At 46.7% G+C, this 20,397-nt stretch overlaps 1 protein-coding gene across 2 annotated transcripts in view; it reads left to right on the top strand.

Moving 5' to 3' along the window:
• Positions 1 to 20,397, top strand: part of PTPRN (protein tyrosine phosphatase receptor type N) — a 282,930-nt gene that overhangs the window by 41,503 nt on the left and 221,030 nt on the right. For both annotated transcript variants that reach the window (XM_063933845.1, XM_063933846.1), the window contains exons 2-3: positions 9,222 to 9,272; positions 12,792 to 12,905. In XM_063933845.1, coding sequence (XP_063789915.1) covers positions 9,222 to 9,272; positions 12,792 to 12,905 — 165 coding nt within the window. The remainder of the gene's footprint in view (positions 1 to 9,221; positions 9,273 to 12,791; positions 12,906 to 20,397) is intronic.

The raw sequence follows: 20,397 nt of genomic DNA, 5'->3' as shown, positions 1-20,397 counted from the left end.
GCCCGTCTATCCCCATGGTCCTTACGGAGTCCCCAGCATCCACTACGGACTACGAGAAATAGATTTACCGGTAAGTAAAATCTTATTTTATTTTTTAATGGGAGTCATAGCTAGGATGGAGTCTTATGTTATCAGTAAGCTCGCAGTAGTTATGAGGATGATATTATTAATATACATAATAATACATACATTTAGAAATTTATACTCATGCCATAATTATTGAGAATTGAGTTCTATGATTGTCTAGGGAGAAATATAGGGGAGGAACTCATTTCCTTGTCCTGTATGTGACGTGCATGCTGATTCAGACACTGACGCTAGTACTACCCGTATATGGCTTTCTACCCCCGCTTCTTCCAGTGACTCATCCTACGTCAGATAATGGAGCTGGCCTTTACGCTGGCTTATATTGTGGTCTATGTTATATGTGTGTGGGTGATCTTAAGCACCATGCTAATTATCCCCCTGTGCCTTCTCTTGGTGACTGGATGCTCTGCTTTCAATAATTTGCAATAATTCAGCACAAAAATCTCTTCGTACTGAAACAATGCAAATTTAAACTGTTTAATATTAAAATCGTATTCCAATTATGCATCTTTATTTTTAAATATTCATTTTGATTTAGATGAATCTGGAATCACTGCATGCTGTGGTTTGTTATATAGTAATTTATTTGTGTTCAGTGTTATATAAAAAGGCAGTGTACCAAGGACTGGAATGCTTACGTCAAATAAGATGAATTTAGAAATATTGCTGAAGAAATTGGTTGGAATTTCGAGTTAATAAGAGAGCTGTGCTTCTGTGTCCGTCAGTTGTTATTCATATATCTAATAACTGCTGTCTTCACATTCATCTGAAAGCCCAAAGCAACGTCATTAAGGGCAATCAGCAGCTATGTCAAGTGAAGATGGGAATATTCTGACATATGAAGAGGATCTGGTGATACAGCTGTACAGTCTCTGAGGATTTTAAGCACGGAGACTGATAAAATCCCCTTCCTGATACTTGCAGTCAGGCTTGTACAATGTACAGTGTTAATGTTCTTGTTTATTTCAGCATATTCTGTTTTGATGTAATTATTAAATTATCGCTTCTGATGATTTACAATAAACAATTGAGTGTTAGATGATGTTAGTATTGTGCAGGAACTCAGGTTTTCTAGCCATATTCAAAAGCTTTTAAGGAGCTGCAAGAAATTTGTAGAGTGGTGATTTGGGTGAGGTGAAGAGTTGAGAGAAGGTGAATGGAGGGGGAGAAAGTGCTTTGTGTGACTTGGCAAATGGTGTAAATAATGAGTTATGTGAAATTATGTGATACAGTATATCCTGTGGGTTTGGAGGCTAGAGGTGAGAGGTATAGGTAGATAGGATGGAATGAGTACGTAGAGCACAGGTTCTCAAACTCGGTCCTCAGGACCCCACACGGTTAATGTTTTGCAGGTCACCTGTACATTTTTAAAATGTGACAGTTGGTAATACACAGTGCACCTGCTGGGTGACATGGAAAACGTGAACCGTGTGGGGTCCTGAGGACCAAGTTTGAGAACCACTGACGTAGAGTAATGATGGGAAATAGGATAAGTGAGGTACTGAGTAAGGAGGAGAGGATCAGCAGTGTAGACCAGGGGTAGGGGTCCCTTGCACTAGTGCCACAAGGTGGCACTCAATACTTTTAGTGTCACTCGTGGAATCGGTCCCTGTCTTACTAGACATGTTTCCGCTACTCTTCCACCTTCATCCCTCACAAAGGTTACCCTTTTGGCATGCTATATCTTCCCCAAACCAAAGAACCAAAGCATGGCCCAAGATACTTGGTGGGCAAGTGAACCCTGCCATAGTTAGTCCTGCTCTCAGTTAAATGACAGTACAAAATCTTGAAGAATGTCTTCGTCTCCAGGTAATACATTATTAACCTAACCTGAGCAGCCTAGCTCCAGGACAGGATGGACACGGGAGCCACTAAAATTTGGAGTACCCATCTATTCAATTTCTAAATCTTTGCACATGTAATCATGGTGGCACTTCCAAACGTTTTGGACTTCTAATGGTGAAAATCAGGAACAAAAGAGGAAAAACTTGCTACCCCTGGTCTTCAAATTGAATACAGGATAATTATTTGTTTAATTAGAGTATATGGTGTCTGTAATGATGTGGTTAATGCTGAAATGGTATGGAAAACAGCACATCCAATAAATATTGGTAGTGCTTACAAGATGTAGACGTCCAGTGTTCACAATAAAATAACATTTAATACACCAAAATCATAATTTACTTATATGTTTAGGGATGAATTCATACAAGGTCAACTTGCATTTGGAATTTATTGCATAGGCATCACATTTATCATGTATATTGAGCTGAGTGAGAAGAAAAGAAATATCACAGCAAATACATTTCTCTAACGTCCTAAGTGGATGCTGGGGACTCCGTAAGGACCATGGGGATTAGCGGCTCCGCAGGAGACTGGGCACAACTAAAGAAAGCTTTAGGACTACCTGGTGTGCACTGGCTCCTCCCACTAAGACCCTCCTCCAGACCTCAGTTAGATTCTTGTGCCCGGCCGAGCTGGATGCACACTAGGGGCTCTCCTGAGCACCTAGAAAGAAAGTATATTTAGGTTTTTTATTTTCAGTGAGATCTGCTGGCAACAGACTCACTGCAGCGAGGGACTAAGGGGAGAAGAAGCGAACCTACCTAACAGGTGGTAGTTTGGGCTTCTTAGACTACTGGACACCATTAGCTCCAGAGGGATCGACCGCAGGACCCGACCTTGGTGTTCGTTCCCGGAGCCGCGCCGCCGTCCCCCTTACAGAGCCAGAAGCACGAAGAAGGTCCGGAAAATCGGCGGCAGAAGACTTCGGTCTTCACCAAGGTAGTGCACAGCACTGCAGCTGTGCGCCATTGCTCCTCATGTACACCTCACACTTCGGTCACTGATGGGTGCAGGGCGCTGGGGGGCGGGCGCCCTGAGGGCAATAAATAACACCTTGGCTGGCAAAATATACATCATATATAGTCCCAGAGGCTATATAGATGTAAAATTACCCCTGCCAGTATCACAGAAAAAGCGGGAGAAAGTCCGCCGAAAAGGGGGCGGGGCTTCTCCCTCAGCACACTGGCGCCATTTTCTCTTCACAGTGCAGCTGGAAGACAGCTCCCCAGGCTCTCCCCTGTAGTTTTCAGGCTCAAAGGGTTAAAAAGAGAGGGGGGGCACTAAATTTAGACGCAATATATGTATACAAGCAGCTATTTGGGGAAAAATCACTCAGTTATAGTGTTAATCCCTGCATTATATAGCGCTCTGGTGTGTGCTAGCATACTCTCTCTCGGTCTCCCCAAAGGACTTTGTGGGGTCCTGTACTCAGTCAGAGCATTCCCTGTGTGTGTGCGGTGTGTCGGTACGGCTGTGTCGACATGTTGGATGAGGAAGGTTACGTGGAGGCGGAGCAGAGGCCGATAAATGGGATGTCGCCCCCTGTGGGGCCGACACCAGAGTGGATGGATAGGTGGAAGGTATTAACCGACAGTGTCAACTCCTTAGATAAAAGGCTGGATGACGTAACAGCTGTGGAACAGCCGGCTTCTCAGCCCGCGTCTGCCCAGGCGTCTCAAAGGCCATCAGGGGCTCAAACAACGCCCGTTACCTCAGATGGCAGACACAGATGTCGACACGGAGTCTGACTCGAGTGTCGACGAGGTTGAGACATATACACAATCCACTAGGAACATCCGTTACATGATCTCGGCAATGAAAAATGTGTTACGTATTTTCTGACATGAACCCAAGTACCACATAAAAGGGGTTTTATTTTTGGGGAGAAAAAACAGCCACTGTTTTGTTCCCCCATCAGATGAATGAATGAAGTGTGTAAAGAAGCGTGGTTTCCCCCGATAAGAAACTGGTAATTTCTAAAAAGTTACTGATGGCGTACCCTTTCCCGCCAGAGGATAGGTCACGTTGGGAGATATCCCTTAGGGTGGATAAGGCGCTCACACATTTGTCAAAAGGTGGCACTGCCGTCTTAGGATACGGCCACCTTGAAGGAACCTGCTGATAAAAAGCAGGAGGCGATCCTGAAGTCTGTATTTACACACTCAGGTTATATACTGAAACCTGCAATTGCCTCAGCATAAATAGTGCTGCTGCAGCGTGGTCTGACACCCTGTCAGATAATATTAATACGCTAAGACAGGGATAATATTTTGCTAACATTGAGCATATTTAAGACGTTGTCTTATATATAAAGGATGCACAGAGGGATATTTGCCGGCTGGCATCCAGAATTAATGCAATGTCCATTCTGCCAGGAGGGTAGTAGAAACCCGGCAGTGGACAGGTGATGCTGCATTTAAAAGGCACATGGAGATTCTGCCTTATAAGGGTGAGGAATTGTTTGGGGATGGTCTCTGGGATCTCGTATCCACAGCAACAGCTGGGAAGAAAAATTTTTACCTCAGGTTTCCTCACAAAAGCCTAAAGAAAGCACCGTATTTTCAGGTACAGTCCTTTCGGCTTCAGAAAAGCAAGCGGGTCAAAGACGCTTCCTTTCTGCACAGAGACAAGGGAAGAAGGAAAAAGCTGCACCAGTCAGCCAGTTCCAGGATCAAATATCTTCCCTCGCTTCCTCTGAGTCCACTGCATGACGCTGGGGCTCCACAGGTGGAGACAGGTGCGGTGGGGGCGCGTCTCGGGAACTGCAGGGATCAGTGGGCTTGCCCACAGGTGGATCCCTAGGTTCTGCAAGTAGTATCACAGGGATACAGGCTGGAGTTCGAGACGACTCCCCCTCGCCGTTGCCTCACATCAGCCTTGCCTGCTGCCCTCGGAGAAAGGTAGTACTGGCGGCAATTCACAAGCTGTACTTCCAGCAGGTGAAATCAAGGTACCCCTCCTTCAACAAGGCCGGGGTTACTATTCCAAAATGTTGTGGTACCGAAACCAGACGGTTCGGTGAGACCCATTCTAAAATTGAAATCCTTGAACACTTATATACGAAGGTTCAAGTTCAAAATGGAATCGCTCAGGGCGATTATTGCAAGCCTGGAAAATTTCAGGGTATCACTGGACATCAAGGATACTTACCTGCATGTCCCTATTTACCCTCGTCACCAGGTGTACCTCAAAATTGTGGTACAGGATTGTCATTACCAATTCCAGACGTTGCCGTTGGTCTGTCCCCGGCACCGAGGGTATTTACCAAGGTAATGGCCGAAGTACTTATCCCGTACTTGGACGATCTCCTTATAAAGGCGAGGTCCAGGGAGCAGTTGTTCGTCGGAGTAGCACTATCTCGGGAAGTGCTATAACAGCACGGCTGGATTCTGAATATTCCAAAGTCACAGCTGGTTCCTACGACGCGTCTACTGTTCCTGGGTATGGTTCTGGACACAGAACAGGATAAAAAGGGTTTCTCCCGGAGGAGAAGTCCAAGGAGTTGGCGTCTCTAGACGGAGACCTCCTAATACAAATACAGGTATCGGTGCATCTATGCACGCGAGCCTTGGGAAAGATGGTAGCTTCTTACGAAGAATTTCCATTCGCCAAGTCCCATGCAAGGATCTTCCAGTGGGATCTGTTGGACAAGTGGTCCGGGTCGCATTCTCAGATGCATCGGCGGATAACCCTGTCTCCAAGGGCCAGGGTGTCGCTGTGGTGGTGACTGCAGAGTGCTCATCTTCTAGGGGGCCGCAGATTCGGCATACAGGACTGGGTCCTGGTGACCACGGATGCCAGCCTTCAAGGCTGGGGGGCAGTCACACAGGGAAGAAACTTCCAAGGCCTATGGAAAAGTCAGGAGACTTCCCTACACATAAATGTTCTGGAACTATGGGCCATTTACAATGCCCTAAGTCAGGCTAGACCCCTGCTTCAACACCGGCCGGTGCTGATCCAGTCAGACAACATCACGGCGGTCTCGCATGTAAACCGACAGGGCGGCACAAGAAGCAGGATGGCGATGGCAGAAGCCACAAGGATTCTCCGATGGGCGGAAAATCATGTGTTAGCACTGTCAGCAGTGTTCATTCCCGGAGTGGACAACTGAGAAGCAGACTTTCTCAGCAGACACGACCTCCACCCGAGAGAGTGGGGACTTCATCCAGAAGTCTTCCAAATGATTGTACACCGTGGGGAAAGGCCACAGGTGGACAGGATGGCGTCCCGCCTCAACAAAAAGCTACAAAGATATTGCGCCAGGTCAAGGGACCCTCAGGCGATAGCTGTGGACGCTCTGGTAACACCGTGGGTGTACCAGTCGGTGTATGTGTTCCCTTCTCTACCTCTCATACCCAGGGTAATGAGAATAATAAGAAGGAGAGGAGTAAGAATTATACTCATTGTTCCGGGTGGCCAAGAAGAGCTTGGTACCCAGAACTCCAAGAAATGATCTCAGAGGACCCATGGCCTCTGCTGCTCAGACAGGACCTGCTGCAGCAGGGGGCCTGTCTGTTCCAAGATGTACCGCGGCTGCGTTTGACGGCATGGCGGTTGAACGCCGGATCCTGAAGGAAAAGGGCATTCCGGAGGAAGTTATCCCTACGCTATTTAAAGCTAGGAAAGAAGTGAACGCAAACCATTATCACCGCATATGGCGGAAATATGTTGCGTGCTGTGAGGCCAGTAAGGCCCCAAAGGAGGAATTTCAGCTAGGTCGCTTTCTGCACTTCCTACAAGTCAGAGGTGACTATGGGCCTAAAATTGGGTTCCATTAAGGTCCAGATTTCGGCTCTATCGATTTTCTTCCAAAATAGAACTGGCTTCACTGCCTGAAGTTCAGACTTTTGTTAAGGGAGTGCTGCATAGTCAACCCCCGTTTGAGCCTCCAGTGGCACCGTGGGATCTCAATGTAGTGTTGGATTTCCTGAAGTCGCATTGAGTTGAGCCACTTAAATCCGTGGAGCTACAAATGCCCTTATCTGTATTTTATATGGATAAGGCGGAATTGAGGACTCGTTCCCAATTCCTTCCTAAGGTGGTATCAGTTTTTCATGTGAACCAACCTATTGTGGTGCCTGCGGCTACTTGGGACTTGGAGGATTCCAAGTTTTCTGGACGTAGTCAGGGTCCTGAAAAGTATATGTTTCCAGGACGGCTGGAGTCAGGAAAACTGACTCGCTATTTATCCTGTATCCACCCAACAAGCTGGGTGTTCCTGCTTCTAAGCAGACTATTGTTCGCTGGATCTGTAGTACGATTCAACTTGCACATTCTGCGGCTGGAATGCCGCACCCTAAATCTGTGAAAGCCCATTCCACGAGGAAAGTGGGCTCTTCTTGGGCGGCTGCCCGAGGGGTCTCGGCTTTACAAATTTGCCGAGCTGTTACTTGGTCGGGTTAAAACACTCTTGCAAGAGTCTACAAGTTTGATACTCTGGCTGAGGAGGACCTAGAGTTTGCTCATTCGGTGCTGCAGAGTCATCCGCACTCTCCCGCCCGTTTGGGAGCTTTGGTATAATCCCCATGGTCCTTACGGAGTCCCCAGCATCCACTTAGGACGTTAGAGAAAATAAGATTTTACTCACCGGTAAATCTATTTCTCGTAGTCCGTAGTGGATGCTGGGCGCCCATCCCAAGTGCGGATTGTCTGCAATACTTGTATATAGTTATTGCCTAACTAAAGGGTTATTGTTGAGCCATCTGTTGAGAGGCTCAGTTGTTATCATACTGTTAACTGGGTATAGTATCACGAGTTATACGGTGTGATTGGTGTGGCTGGTATGAGTCTTACCCGGGATTCAAAATCCTTCCTTATTGTGTCAGCTCTTCCGGGCACAGTATCCTAACTGAGGTCTGGAGGAGGCTCTTAGTGGGAGGAGCCAGTGCACACCAGGTAGTCCTAAAGCTTTCTTTAGTTGTGCCCAGTCTCCTGCGGAGCCGCTAATCCCCATGGTCCTTACGGAGTCCCCAGCATCCACTACGGACTACGAGAAATAGATTTACCGGTGAGTAAAATCTTATTATTGCAAACAAGAAACCCTGTATTACTTGCCCGCCGCAAGAAGCGGCACTGAGTTGGATTTACTCCCAAGTGCAAATTATCCTCATAATAAACATACAGGGGTAAATGTAATAGGGTCCGAGTTGCCGGAGGTGCAGGACTTCGGGCAAGAATGCTATATTTTTAAAATTGCGATCATTTACAAGGCAAAACCAAGTTGGTTTTGCCTTCTAAATAATTGCCGCTTTAAAAATACAGCAATTCTCGCCCAAAGTCCCGCACCTTCGGCAACACGGACCCTATTACATTTACCCATACTTGCCTATCGTCCTGGAAGCTGCGAGAGACTCACGCTTTTTGGGGTAGTACCCTGCAGCCCCAGAAGAGTAGGTGACTCTCCTGCATCCTGCCCGATTCCTAGTGAAGTGGACAGAATGATGTCATAATCACCGTCAGTCGCAGGGCTGCGGGCAGGGCCGGTTCAAGGGCGCAGAGCGCCCCGGGCAGGAAAGGGGCGTGGCCTAATACAGGGGGCGTGGTGAGTCACGCCCCCTGTACATTGAAAGCGCCGCTTGAATGCTGAGCGGTGCGCGATGACGTCATCGCGCACCGCACAGCAAAAGGTCCTCTCCACGAAGAGAAACTAGACGCTATGCGTCTAGTTCCCTTCGTGGAGAGGACCTTTGCTGTGCGGTGCGCGATGACGTCATCGCTCACCGCTCAGCAGTTACTCTCCACGAAGGGAAACTAGACGCATAGCGTCTAGTTCCCTTCACAGGAGGCGCCGAGGACGGGGACGGCAGCGGGCAGCGGAGGCGGACGGGGGACACAGCGGGCAGCAGTGGCGGATCTTGCCACGGTGCGGCGCCCTCCGGATGGCGCCAGCGCCCTCCGGAAGGCGGCGCCCCGGGCAAAAGTCCTGCTTGCCCGTGGCAAGAACCGCCACTGGCTGCGGGAAGGGTTGTGGCTAAATGATGGGTATTACGTCATTTAGCTCCACCCCTCGCTGCAAATCGCAGGTGTTTCCCTGTGTTAGGGGTAGGGCCTTTAGTTCCATCCCTCACCGCAAACCCCCAGTTCATGGATGTTTCTCAGTGTTAGGGGCGGGGCCTAATGACAAGACAGGTTTTCCCCGTTGGGCACATGCAGTGTTGCCTCTCCGGGCTTCCCCTGGAGAGGAGACTAAAAAAGTAGGTACCGTAAGTATGCATTTACCCCACTGTATTTTGGTAGGTCTTATTTGTGCATCATTTTTAATTTTGCTTTCTTTCTTGTTGATTTTCTAGGCTGTTCGTTTGACCTGAGATTGTGTTCTAAGGAAGAGGTCTGTGTACAAGGTTAGTGACCAAAACACATGAAAGAAAGTATGAGGCCCGCATGTAATAGCCTAGTTGTGAGATTTCATCTATATAGGAGCTGATTCGGGGATGGACACAATAGCATCTCAGCATCTTTGTGCGCAGCGGCTAAAATATGCTAATGCAACAGGAGTATACCTGCCTACTTTATTTTGCCTCCTCTTTGGGGGCGGGGCAGGACTGTCATGTCATTACAACCCCCCCCTCCCCTGAAAATGGGCAATTCACAGGTCTGCGGGCAGTGGACGGGGCTTAATGACGTGATTTGCATCTATTAGCCCCATCACCTTCACACCGTTGTAACCTTTGTAGTATTTTTATCTCTAGCCTGCCCACTTCATTAGGAAGCAAGCTGAATGCAGGAGAGCCACCTACCCTCCAGAACTGCAGGGCACTACCCAAAAAGTTGTAAGTCTCCTGCAGCTTCCAGGAGGGTAGGCAAGCATGCGCAGGAGGCGTCTGTAGTAGAAAGACGCCCACTGCATGCTTTTGTGATCTGTTGCATTGAAATGCAGCATTAGATCCTCTGTGTGAACATTGGTCACCTCAGGTTACTCAGGATGGCTGGTGTTTTCACGCTGCCAGGGCCAGTGAATCTGCATCAGAAGATACAGACACAGACACTGACCTCAGCACACCTTGAAAACAGTATCAATGCACCCCCATTCTGCCAAATGCTCCGGCTGCATCTTAGGGGAAACTGTGTAGGATCTTGCATAACGAGATCTGCATGCGCCCACAGTGGCGTCTGTACATTTGCAGATCTCACACCTTCAGAGAGGTATGTAAACCGGTATCCGGTCTCTAGGTTGACCACACTTAGGTCGACACTGTCTAGGTCGACCACTATTGGTCGATAGTAAGCAGATTGATATGGTTTCTAGGTAGACATGACAAAAGGTCGACATGAATTTCTCACATTTCTTTTTAATTTTTTGGACTTTTTCATACTTTACGATCTACGTGGACTACGATTGGGAATGATAACCTGAGCAGAGCGCAGCGGTAACGGAGTGAGGCACCTTGCCCGAAGCATGGCGAGCGAAGCGAGGGGACACGGTGCACTAATTGGGAATCCCGGTCACTGTACGGAGAAAACGACACCAAAAAAAGTGCAAAATCTCATGTCGACTTAGAAACCATGTCGACCTACTTACTGTCATCCAATAGTGCTCGACCTAGACACTGTCAACCTAAGTGTGGTCTACCTTGCATACCACACCCATGTAGACCATCGGGTTTGCGAATATCCCTGAGTTAGGTCCATAGCTGCTAGATTCCAAGCAGCAATTTTTGTTAAGGCAAAAAGCAGGTTAAAAAAAGTAATTGCTTTATATGTAGCAGATATAATGCTGATATCTTGCTAGTGCCTGCAGCTCACTAATGATTACATTTGGGCCTTAAGGTAAAAGCCATAGCATGCATTGTTCTTGGTAAGAAATGTAATATGAAAAAAACTTAATTGCACCGTCACAATAAGTGGAAATAACATGCAAGCCAAGGGGTTTACCTGTATGAGAAGGAAGTAGGAACCATTGGTACAGTATGACTGAGATTTCCCTAAGTATGGACCTTGTGTATCTTACTATAAAGCTGGCCATACATTAGAACGGTTTTCTTCCAATCTCCAATTACCCAATTATTAGTACAACTAATTACCAGCCTGTCAAAATGACAGAACCACATAACAGTAATATCAGCGCTGGCGGCTGTGCGCAACTGAATGGAGCAACACTTGAATTGTGCTACTGGGCACGATCCAGTGGCCAGCACGCAAAACACTTGAATTCTCCCCATAGAGGTGAGGAGCAGCGTTAGCCTTTCATTATATAGGATAACTGGGTAATGCTGAAACACCTCCATAAATGATCTAACTTGCAGGAGAAATACAACATGTTTGATTACTTCCAACTATAATTTTCAGTGAAGAGGAAAATTGGACACTTTCACCCAACTGAGCTTTCAGATGCTGCATGTTTAACAATGGCCCCTTTCTTGCAGTGGTGTTCCAACAGTTATTTCAGGTCAACTTTGTGGGAACTGCTATGTATATAAGCATAGGACCGGACCAATGTTAAACATATGACACTGCAGTATTTCCTACGGCTACTGGCTGGAACTGCACGCAGTGTCCTTGTGAGGTGGATTACTTCAGGACAGTTAAAATGTTGACAGCCACAACAAGGTCACTGTGAGGTGGAACCCGGCATGCCGACACGTTAGTAACGTGATTGTAAACATGTTTAATAGTGTCGGCTTTACAACTGCAAGCATAATGGTAAAGAATCAAGTTTGAAGTTGTATATCCGTCACTGTTACACTGCATTTTGCATTATTAACATGTCAGCATGCAGAGTTTGGCCTCACAGTGTCCTTGTTGTGTTTGTTGACATTTTAATTGTCAAACTCAACACTACCCCTTCAGGACAAAGGGGCTTTTTCTGAGTTGGCCGCTGATGTGGCCCGCAGCACAGTTTGCCGATGAAGGCAAACTGCGCACGCACAGCAGCCGATGGATGCGACCCCAATGTGATTGACAGTAGTGGGCGTTCGAGGAATGGTGACGCTGCTTTGGGGGGGAGGGAGGGCGGGACAGAACCGTTTTGGGTTGGCTGCGTGACATCAAACACAAACCACTTATTTATTACCCCCTATTTAAAGCCCAGGGGGGCTGTATACATTTATGTGGGCCTAACTCTCTGGAGTTTGCAAGACCTGGTAGTATTAACAGGCCTGGGGCTGGTTGGAGGCATGATGGGAGGATCTCTACACTGCAGGAACCCCATCTATGGCTCTTCCAACCCACTGAAGCTTACCCTGATTTCACGGGAGGCCCCACATCTTACTTACTCAGAGAGAAGCTGCAGCTACCACTTTGGAGGGCGAGGCCAGGTCTTCATGTCATTAGGCCCCACATCAAAATGCCGCAGGTCCGTTGCCAAGAGGCGGGGCTAAAATGGTGTGATTTGTATCATTTAACTCTGCCCCCTCCACACAGATCTGAAATTTATAGCATTATCTTTCTATCCTGCCCACTGCCCCCAGGAGATACAGATACTCTTCCAGGGGTATGGGTGAGGTAGTCTTCTGCTACTTCCAGGAGCATAGGTAATTATGCCCCAGATCGGTTTTCTCCTTGATTTTGGGGTATCCAGCACTGGACTCCAACAATATTTTTTGGCAAGCCAGCTTATAGTTCTCCAAGTGCCAACTTGCCTTGTCAGCCGAGTAATGCTGGCACCTGTAGTTCACTATAAAATGGGGAAAAAAACTGTTTAATTTTTATTACTTATTTTAAACATGTAGAACTAGTTGCCTACTTCGAGGACATCACAACCGGAGAGAAGATGAGCCTGTTTAGGTGTTAGGAGCACCGCTTTAGCAGACAAGTTTGATAGTTGGTTAGTTGGACAGTTGGACGAAAATTGGTCTAGTATATGGTCAGCTTTAGTTTTAGGTATGTCGTCACCACACAACTGGATTATCTTCTACTTTCAGATGGGTTGTTTGGCCAATGTCGGGATCGGACTGAAAGGGATGTGGGGCAGTTCCAGGTGACACCAAGTACTCTGCAACAGCTGCAAGGGGTGCTGCACCAACTCACAGCAAAAGGTATTCAACTATAGTTTATTATATTTCTGATTAAATAGAAAGACCACAGTCACAATGCTCTTGGTCGTAAATTTACTGTGTTGGCTTTACTGACATTTCAAACCCACCTGAACTTGCCACGGATTGACAGTGGGTTCTATTCAAAAATACAGTATTTACTAAAGGTTGTTTAGACCTTCTAATTAGAACTTGCCTTTGATCCCCAGCTGTTCCTAAATCACTATCAAGCAGGGATCCCACCTGCTGTGGTTTGCAAGCCTGCACAGATCCCAAGATTTGTGCAGGCTTGTATACTGTTAGTATAAAGTTAAAATAGAAAAAAAATGCAAATGATTAAAAAAAAAATGTAAAAATTAAAAAAGCCTGGGGAGCTGCAGCTATTTTATATGGGTGGTTTGAGTTTGCCGTCTGTCGGGATCCCGGAGCACAGTATACCGGCGCCCGAATCCCGACAGCCGGCATACTGACACTTTTTCTCCCTCTTGGGGGTCCACAACCCCCCTGGAGGGAGAATAGATAGTGTGGCGCGCATAGCGCGCCACCGTGACCGCAGCGAGCCTTCAAGGGGCTCATTTGCACTCGCCCAGCTGTCGGTATGCCGGCGGTCGGGATTCCGGCGCCGGTATGCTGGCCGCTGGGAGCCCGGCCGCCGGCATACCCTACTACACCCATTTTATATAACCATCCCTGGGTTACTCAATCTAGGCTTGCAGTGAAAATTAGGGGGGAAAATCGCTAACCAGCACTAGGCTGAAACAGCGAGGGCCGGTGACACTTATGCAGGGAGACATGCAGCGTGGGGTTCCCCTGCCATAATGTCAACCAGCCCTAGACTGGACAGCCTAGTGGTTTAATCCCTAATTAAGTGGGAACCCCCAAAATGGGGTTTTCCCTCCCTAAGGACAATTAGCCCTGAGCTCTTCTCCACATCCTCCGGGCTTTCGGTGTGGAGGTAATAGAATATTATTATTAATATTGTTCTTCTGCCAGGGCATAATGACACTTGGAGAACCACAAGTGGCAGCATGCCCAGACTGAGGGCGACTGAAACATGTAAAAAAATATTAAACAAAAGACAGTAAAAAACACTTTAAAAACACAGGACGATTTCTCTCTCTCTCTCTCTCTCTATATATATATATATATTAGTGATGTGCACCGGACATTTTTCGGGTTTTATGTTTTGGTTTTGGATTCGGTTCCGCGGCCGTGTTTTGGATTCGGACGCGTTTTGGCAAAACCTCCCTGAAATTTTTTTGTCGGATCCGGGTGTGTTTTGGATTCGTTTTTTTTTTACAAAAAACTCTAAAAACAGCTTGATCCCATAGTATTATTAACCTCAATAACCATAATTTCCACTCATTTCCAGTCTATTCTGAACACCTCACACCTCACAATATATTTTTTTTAGTCCTAAAATTTGCACCAAGGTCACTGGATGGCTAAGCTAAGCGACCCAAGTGGCCGACACAAACACCTGGCCCATCTAGGAGTGGCACTGCAGTGTCAAACAGGATGGCACTTCAAAAAATAGTCCCCAAACAGCACATGATGCAAAGAAAAAAAGAGGTAAACCAAGGTCGCTGGATGGCTAAGCTAAGCGACCCAAGTGGCCGACACAAACACCTGGCCCATCTAGGAGTGGCACTGCAGTGTCAGACAGGATGGCACTTCAAAAAATAGTCCCCACACAGCACATGATGCAGAGAAAAATGAAAGAAAAAAGAGGTGCAAGATGGAATTGTCCTTGGGCCCTCCCACCCACCCTTATGTTGTATAAACAGGACATGCACACTTTAACAAACCCATCATTTCAGCGACAGGGTCTGCCACACAACTGTGACTGAAATGACTGGTTGGTTTGGGCCCCCACCAAAAAAGAAGCAATCAATCTCTCCTTGCACAAACTGGCTCTACAGAGGCAAGATGTCCACCTCCTCCTCATCATCCGATTCCTCACCCCTTTCACTGTGTACATCCCCCTCCTCACAGATTATTAATTCGTCCCCACTGGAATCCACCATCTCAGGTCCCTGTGTACTTTCTGGAGGCAATTGCTGGTGAATGTCTCCACGGAGGAAATGATTATAATTCATTTTGATGAACATCATCTTCTCCACATTTTCTGGAAGTAACCTCGTACGCAGATTGCTGACAAGGTGAGCGGCTGCACTATACACTCTTTCGGAGTACACACTGGAGGGGGGGCAACTTAGATAGAAAAAAGCCTTTCTGCAAGGGCCTCCAAATTGCCTCCTTTTCCTGCCAGTATACGTACGGACTGTCTGACGTGCCTACTTGGATGCGGTCACTCATATAATCCTGCACCATTCTTTCAATGGTGACAGAATCATATGCAGTGACAGTAGACGACATGTCAGTAATCGTTGGCAGGTCCTTCAGTCCGGACCAGATGTCAGCACTCGCTCCAGACTGCCCTGCATCACCGCCAACGGATGGGCTCGGAATTCTTAGCCTTTTCCTCGCAGCCCCAGTTGCAGGAGAATGTGAAGGAGGAGCTGTTGACGGGTCACGTTCCGCTTGACTTGACAAGTGTCTCACCAACAGGTCTTTCAACCTCTGCAGACTTGTGTCTGCCGGAAAGAGAGATCCAATGTAGGCTTTAAACCTAGGATCGAGCACGGTGGCCGAAATGTAGTGCTCTGATTTCAACAGATTGACCACCCGTGAATCCTGGTTAAGCGAATTAAGGGCTCCATCCACATGTCCCACATGCCTAGCGGAATCGCTCCATTTTAGCTCCTCCTTCAATCCCTCCAGCTTCTTCTGCAAAAGCCTGATGAGGGGAATGACCTGACTAAGGCTGGCAGTGTGTGAACTGACTTCACGTGTGGCAAGTTCAAAGGGTTGCAGAACCTTGCACAACGTTGAAATCATTCTCCACTGCGCTTGAGTCAGGTGCATTCCCCCTCCTTTGCCTATATCGTAGGTACCTGTATAGGCTTCAATGGCCTTTTGCTGCTCCTCCATCCTCTGAAGCATATAGAGATTTGAATTCCACCTCGTTACCACCTTTTGCTTCAGATGATGGCGGGGCAGGTTCAGGAGTGTTTGCTGGTGCTCCAGTCTTCGGCACTCGGTGGCTGAATGCCGAAAGTAGCCCGCAATTCTTCGGGCCACCGACAGCATCTCTTGCATGCCCCTGTCGTTTTTTAAATAATTCTGCACCACCAAATTCAATGTATGTGCAAAACATGGGACGTGCTGGAATTTGCACACATGTAATGCACGCACAATACTGTCACAAATCCCCAGGAGAGTCCAATTGGGGTAAGCCATTCTGCGATGATGTTCCTCAGTTTCCGTAAGAGGTTGTCAGCTGTGTGCCTCTTCTGAAAAGCGGTGATACAAAGCGTAGCCTGCCTAGGAACGAGTTGGCGTTTGCGAGATGCTGCTACTGGTGCCGCCGCTGCTGTTCTTGCTGCGGGAGGCAATGCATCTACCCAGTGGGCTGTCACAGTTATATAGTCCTGAGTCTGCCCTGGTCCACTTGTCCACATGTCCGTGGTTAAGTGGACATTGGGTACAACTGCATTTTTTAGGACACTGGTGACTCTTTTTCTGACGTCTGTCTACATTCTCGGTATCGCCTGCCTAGAGAAGTGGAACCTAGATGGTATTTGGTACCGGGGACACAGTACCTCAAGCAATACTCTAGTTCCCTGTGAATTAACGGTGGATACCGGAAACACGTTTAACACCGCCCAGGCTGCCAAGGCCTGAGTTATCCGCTTTGCAGCAGGATGACTGCTGTGATATTTCATCTTCCTCGCAAAGGACTGTTGGACAGTCAATTGCTTACTGGAAGTAGTACAAGTGGTCTTCCGACTTCCCCTCTGGGATGACGATCGACTCCCAGCTGCAACAACAGCAGCGCCAGCAGCAGTAGGCGTTACACTCAAGGATGCATCGGAGGAATCCCAGGCAGGAGAGGACTCGTCAGACTTGACAGTGACATGGCCTGCAGGACTATTGGCGTTCCTGTCTAAGGAGGAAATTGACACTGAGGGAGTTGGTGGTGTGGTTTGCAGGAGCTTGGTTACAAGAGGAAGGGATTTAGTTGTCAGTGGACTGCTTCCGCTGTCACCCAAAGTTTTTTAACTTGTCAATGACTTCTGATGAATGCGCTGCAGGTGACGTATAAGGGAGGATGTTCCTAGGTGGTTAACGTCCTTACCCCTACTTATTACAGCTTGACAAAGGCAACACACGGCTTGACAAATGTTGTCCGCATTTCTGTTAAAATAATTCCACACCGACGAGGTGATTTTTTTTGTATTTTGACCAGGCATGTCAATGGCCATATTCGTCCCACGGACAACAGGTGTCTCCCCGGGTGCCTGACTTAAACAAACCACCTCACCATCAGAATCCTCCTTGTCAATTTCCTCCTCAGCGCTAGCAACACCCATATCCTCATCCTGGTGTACTTCAACAGTGACATCTTCAGTTTGACTATCAGGAACTGGACTGCGGGTGCTCCTTCCAGCACTTGCAGGGGGCGTGCAAATGGTGGAAGGCGCCACCTCTTCCCGTCCAGTGTTGGGAAGGTCAGGCATCGCAACTGACACAATTGGACTCTCTTTGGGGATTTGTGATTTAGAAGAACGCACAGTTCTATGCTGTGCTTTTGCCAGCTTAAGTCTTTTCATTTTTCTAGTGGGAGGATGAGTGCCTCCATCCTCATGTGAAGCTGACCCACTAGTCATGAGGAACATAGGAGAGGGCCTCAGCCGTTCCTTGCCACTCCATGTCGTAAATGGCATATTGGCAAGTTTACGCTTCTCATCAGACGCTTTTAATTTAGATTTTTGGGTCATTTTACTGAACTTTTGTTTTTTTGGATTTTACATGCTCTCTACTATGACATTGGGCATCGGCCTTGGCAGACGACGTTGATGGCATTTCATCGTCTCGGCCATGACTAGTGGCAGCAGCTTCAGCACGAGGAGGAAGTGGATCTCGATCTTTCCCTATTTTACCCTCCACATTTTTGTTCTAAATTTTTTAATGTGTGGAATTATATGCCAGTAATATATCAATAGCAATGGTCTACTGTACCGTACTGCTATATATTATATACTGGTGGTCAGCAAAATTATGAACTGTCCTCCTACTATATATATATATATATATATATATATATACTGCGCAAAACTTAAATGCACCACAGGTATGGATGGATAGTATACTTGACGACACAGAGGTAGGTAGAGCAGGGGACTACTGTACCGTACTGCTATATATAATATACTGGTGGTCAGCAAAATTATGCACTGTCCTCCTACTATATATATATATATATATATATATACTGCGCAAAACTTAAATGCACCACAGGTATGGATGGATAGTATACTTGACGACACAGAGGTAGGTAGAGCAGTGGACTACTGTACCGTACTGCTATATATTATATACTGGTGGTCAGCAAAATTATGCACTGTCCTCCTACTATATATATATATATATATATATATACTGCGCAAAACTTAAATGCACCACAGGTATGGATGGATAGTATACTTGACGACACAGAGGTAGGTAGAGCAGTGGACTACTGTACCGTACTGCTATATATTATATACTGGTGGTCAGCAAAATTATGCACTGTCCTCCTACTATATATATAATGCGCAAAACTTAAATGCACCACAGGTATGGATGGATAGTATACTTGACGATACAGAGGTAGGTAAAGCAGTGGACTACTGTACCGTACTGCTATATATTATAAACAGGTGGTCAGCAAAATTCTGCACTGTCCTCCTACTATATATATATATATATATATATATATATATATATACTGCGCAAAACTTAAATGCACCACAGGTATGGATGGATAGTATACTTGACGACACAGAGGTAGGTAGAGCAGTGGATTACTGTACCGTACTGCTATATATTATATACTGGTGGTCAGCAAAATTATGCAATGTCCTCCTACTATATATATAATGCGCAAAACTTAAATGCACCACAGGTATGGATGGATATTATACTTGACGACACAGAGGTAGGTAGAGCAGTGGACTACTGTACCGTACTGCTATATTTTATATACTGGTGGTCAGCAACATTATGCACTGTCCTCCTACTATATATATATATATATATATATATATACTGCGCAAAACTTAAATGCACCACAGGTATGGATTGATAGTATACTTGACGACACAGAGGTAGGTAGAGCAGTGGACTACTGTACCGTACTGATATAATACTGGTGGTCACTGGTCAGCAAAATTCTGCACTGTCCTCCTACTATATACTACAATGCAGCACAGATATTGAGCGTTTTTCAGGCAGAGAACGTAGATATTTTCACTTTAGCACACTGAGCACAGATATTTGCAAGCACACTGAGCACAGATATTTGCAGCACACAGATATTTGCAGCAGACTGAACACAACTGAGAGAACGCTGCACACGTCCTCTCCCTATCATCTCCAATGCACGAGTGAAAATGGCGGCGACGCACGGCTCCTTATATAGAATACGAATCTCGCGAGAATACGACAGCGGGATGATGATGTTCGGGCGCGCTTGGGTTAACCGAGCAAGGCGGGAAGATCCGAGTCTGCCTCGGACCCGTGTAAAATGGGTGAAGTTCGGGGGGTCGGATTCCGAGGAACCGAACCCGCTCATCACTGATATATATACTTGTAGACAGTCCGTCACGCCCAGTGCAGTGAGTAATATAGCCCAGGTGCCCACCGTGACACAGTATGGATACAGGAACAGAAAAAAACAGCGGCACTCCAGGACTTTTAGAATCAAAAACTTGTGTATTACGGCATTATAAAATGCAAGTACCAACATTTAGGGGCCCTTAGCCCCTTTGTCAGGGTGTATCTTGACAAAGGGGCTATGGGCCCCGAAATGTTGATACTTGATTGATTATAATGCCGTAATACACAAGTTTTTGATTCTAAAAGTCCTGGAGTGCCGCTGCTTTTTTCTGTTTATATACACTGCTCAAAAAAATAAAGGGAACACTAAAATAACACATCCTAGATCTGAATGAATGAAATATTCTTATTAAATACTTTGTTCTTTACATAGTTTAATGTGCTGACAACAAAATCACACAAAAATTATCAATGGAAATCAAATTTATTAACCCATGGAGGTCTGGATTTGGAGTCACACTCAAAATTAAAGTGGAAAAACACACTACAGGCTGATCCAACTTTGATGTAATGTCCTTAAAACAAGTCAAAATGAGGCTCAGTAGTGTATGTGGCCTCCACGTGCCTGTATGACCTCCCTACAACACCTGGGCATGCTCCTGATGAGGTCGCGGATGGTCTCCTGAGGGATCTCCTCCCAGATCTGGACTAAAGCATCCGCCAACTCCTGGACAGTCTGTGGTGCAACGCTGGTGGATGGAGCGAGACATGATGTCCCAGATGTGCTCAATTGGATTCAGGTCTGGGGAACGAGCGGGCCAGTTCATAGCAT

The sequence above is a fragment of the Pseudophryne corroboree genome, chromosome 7, assembly GCF_028390025.1.
Source record: "Pseudophryne corroboree isolate aPseCor3 chromosome 7, aPseCor3.hap2, whole genome shotgun sequence".
Taxonomy (NCBI): Eukaryota; Metazoa; Chordata; class Amphibia; order Anura; family Myobatrachidae; genus Pseudophryne; species Pseudophryne corroboree.
This window is presented reverse-complemented; position numbering and strand designations above follow the sequence as displayed.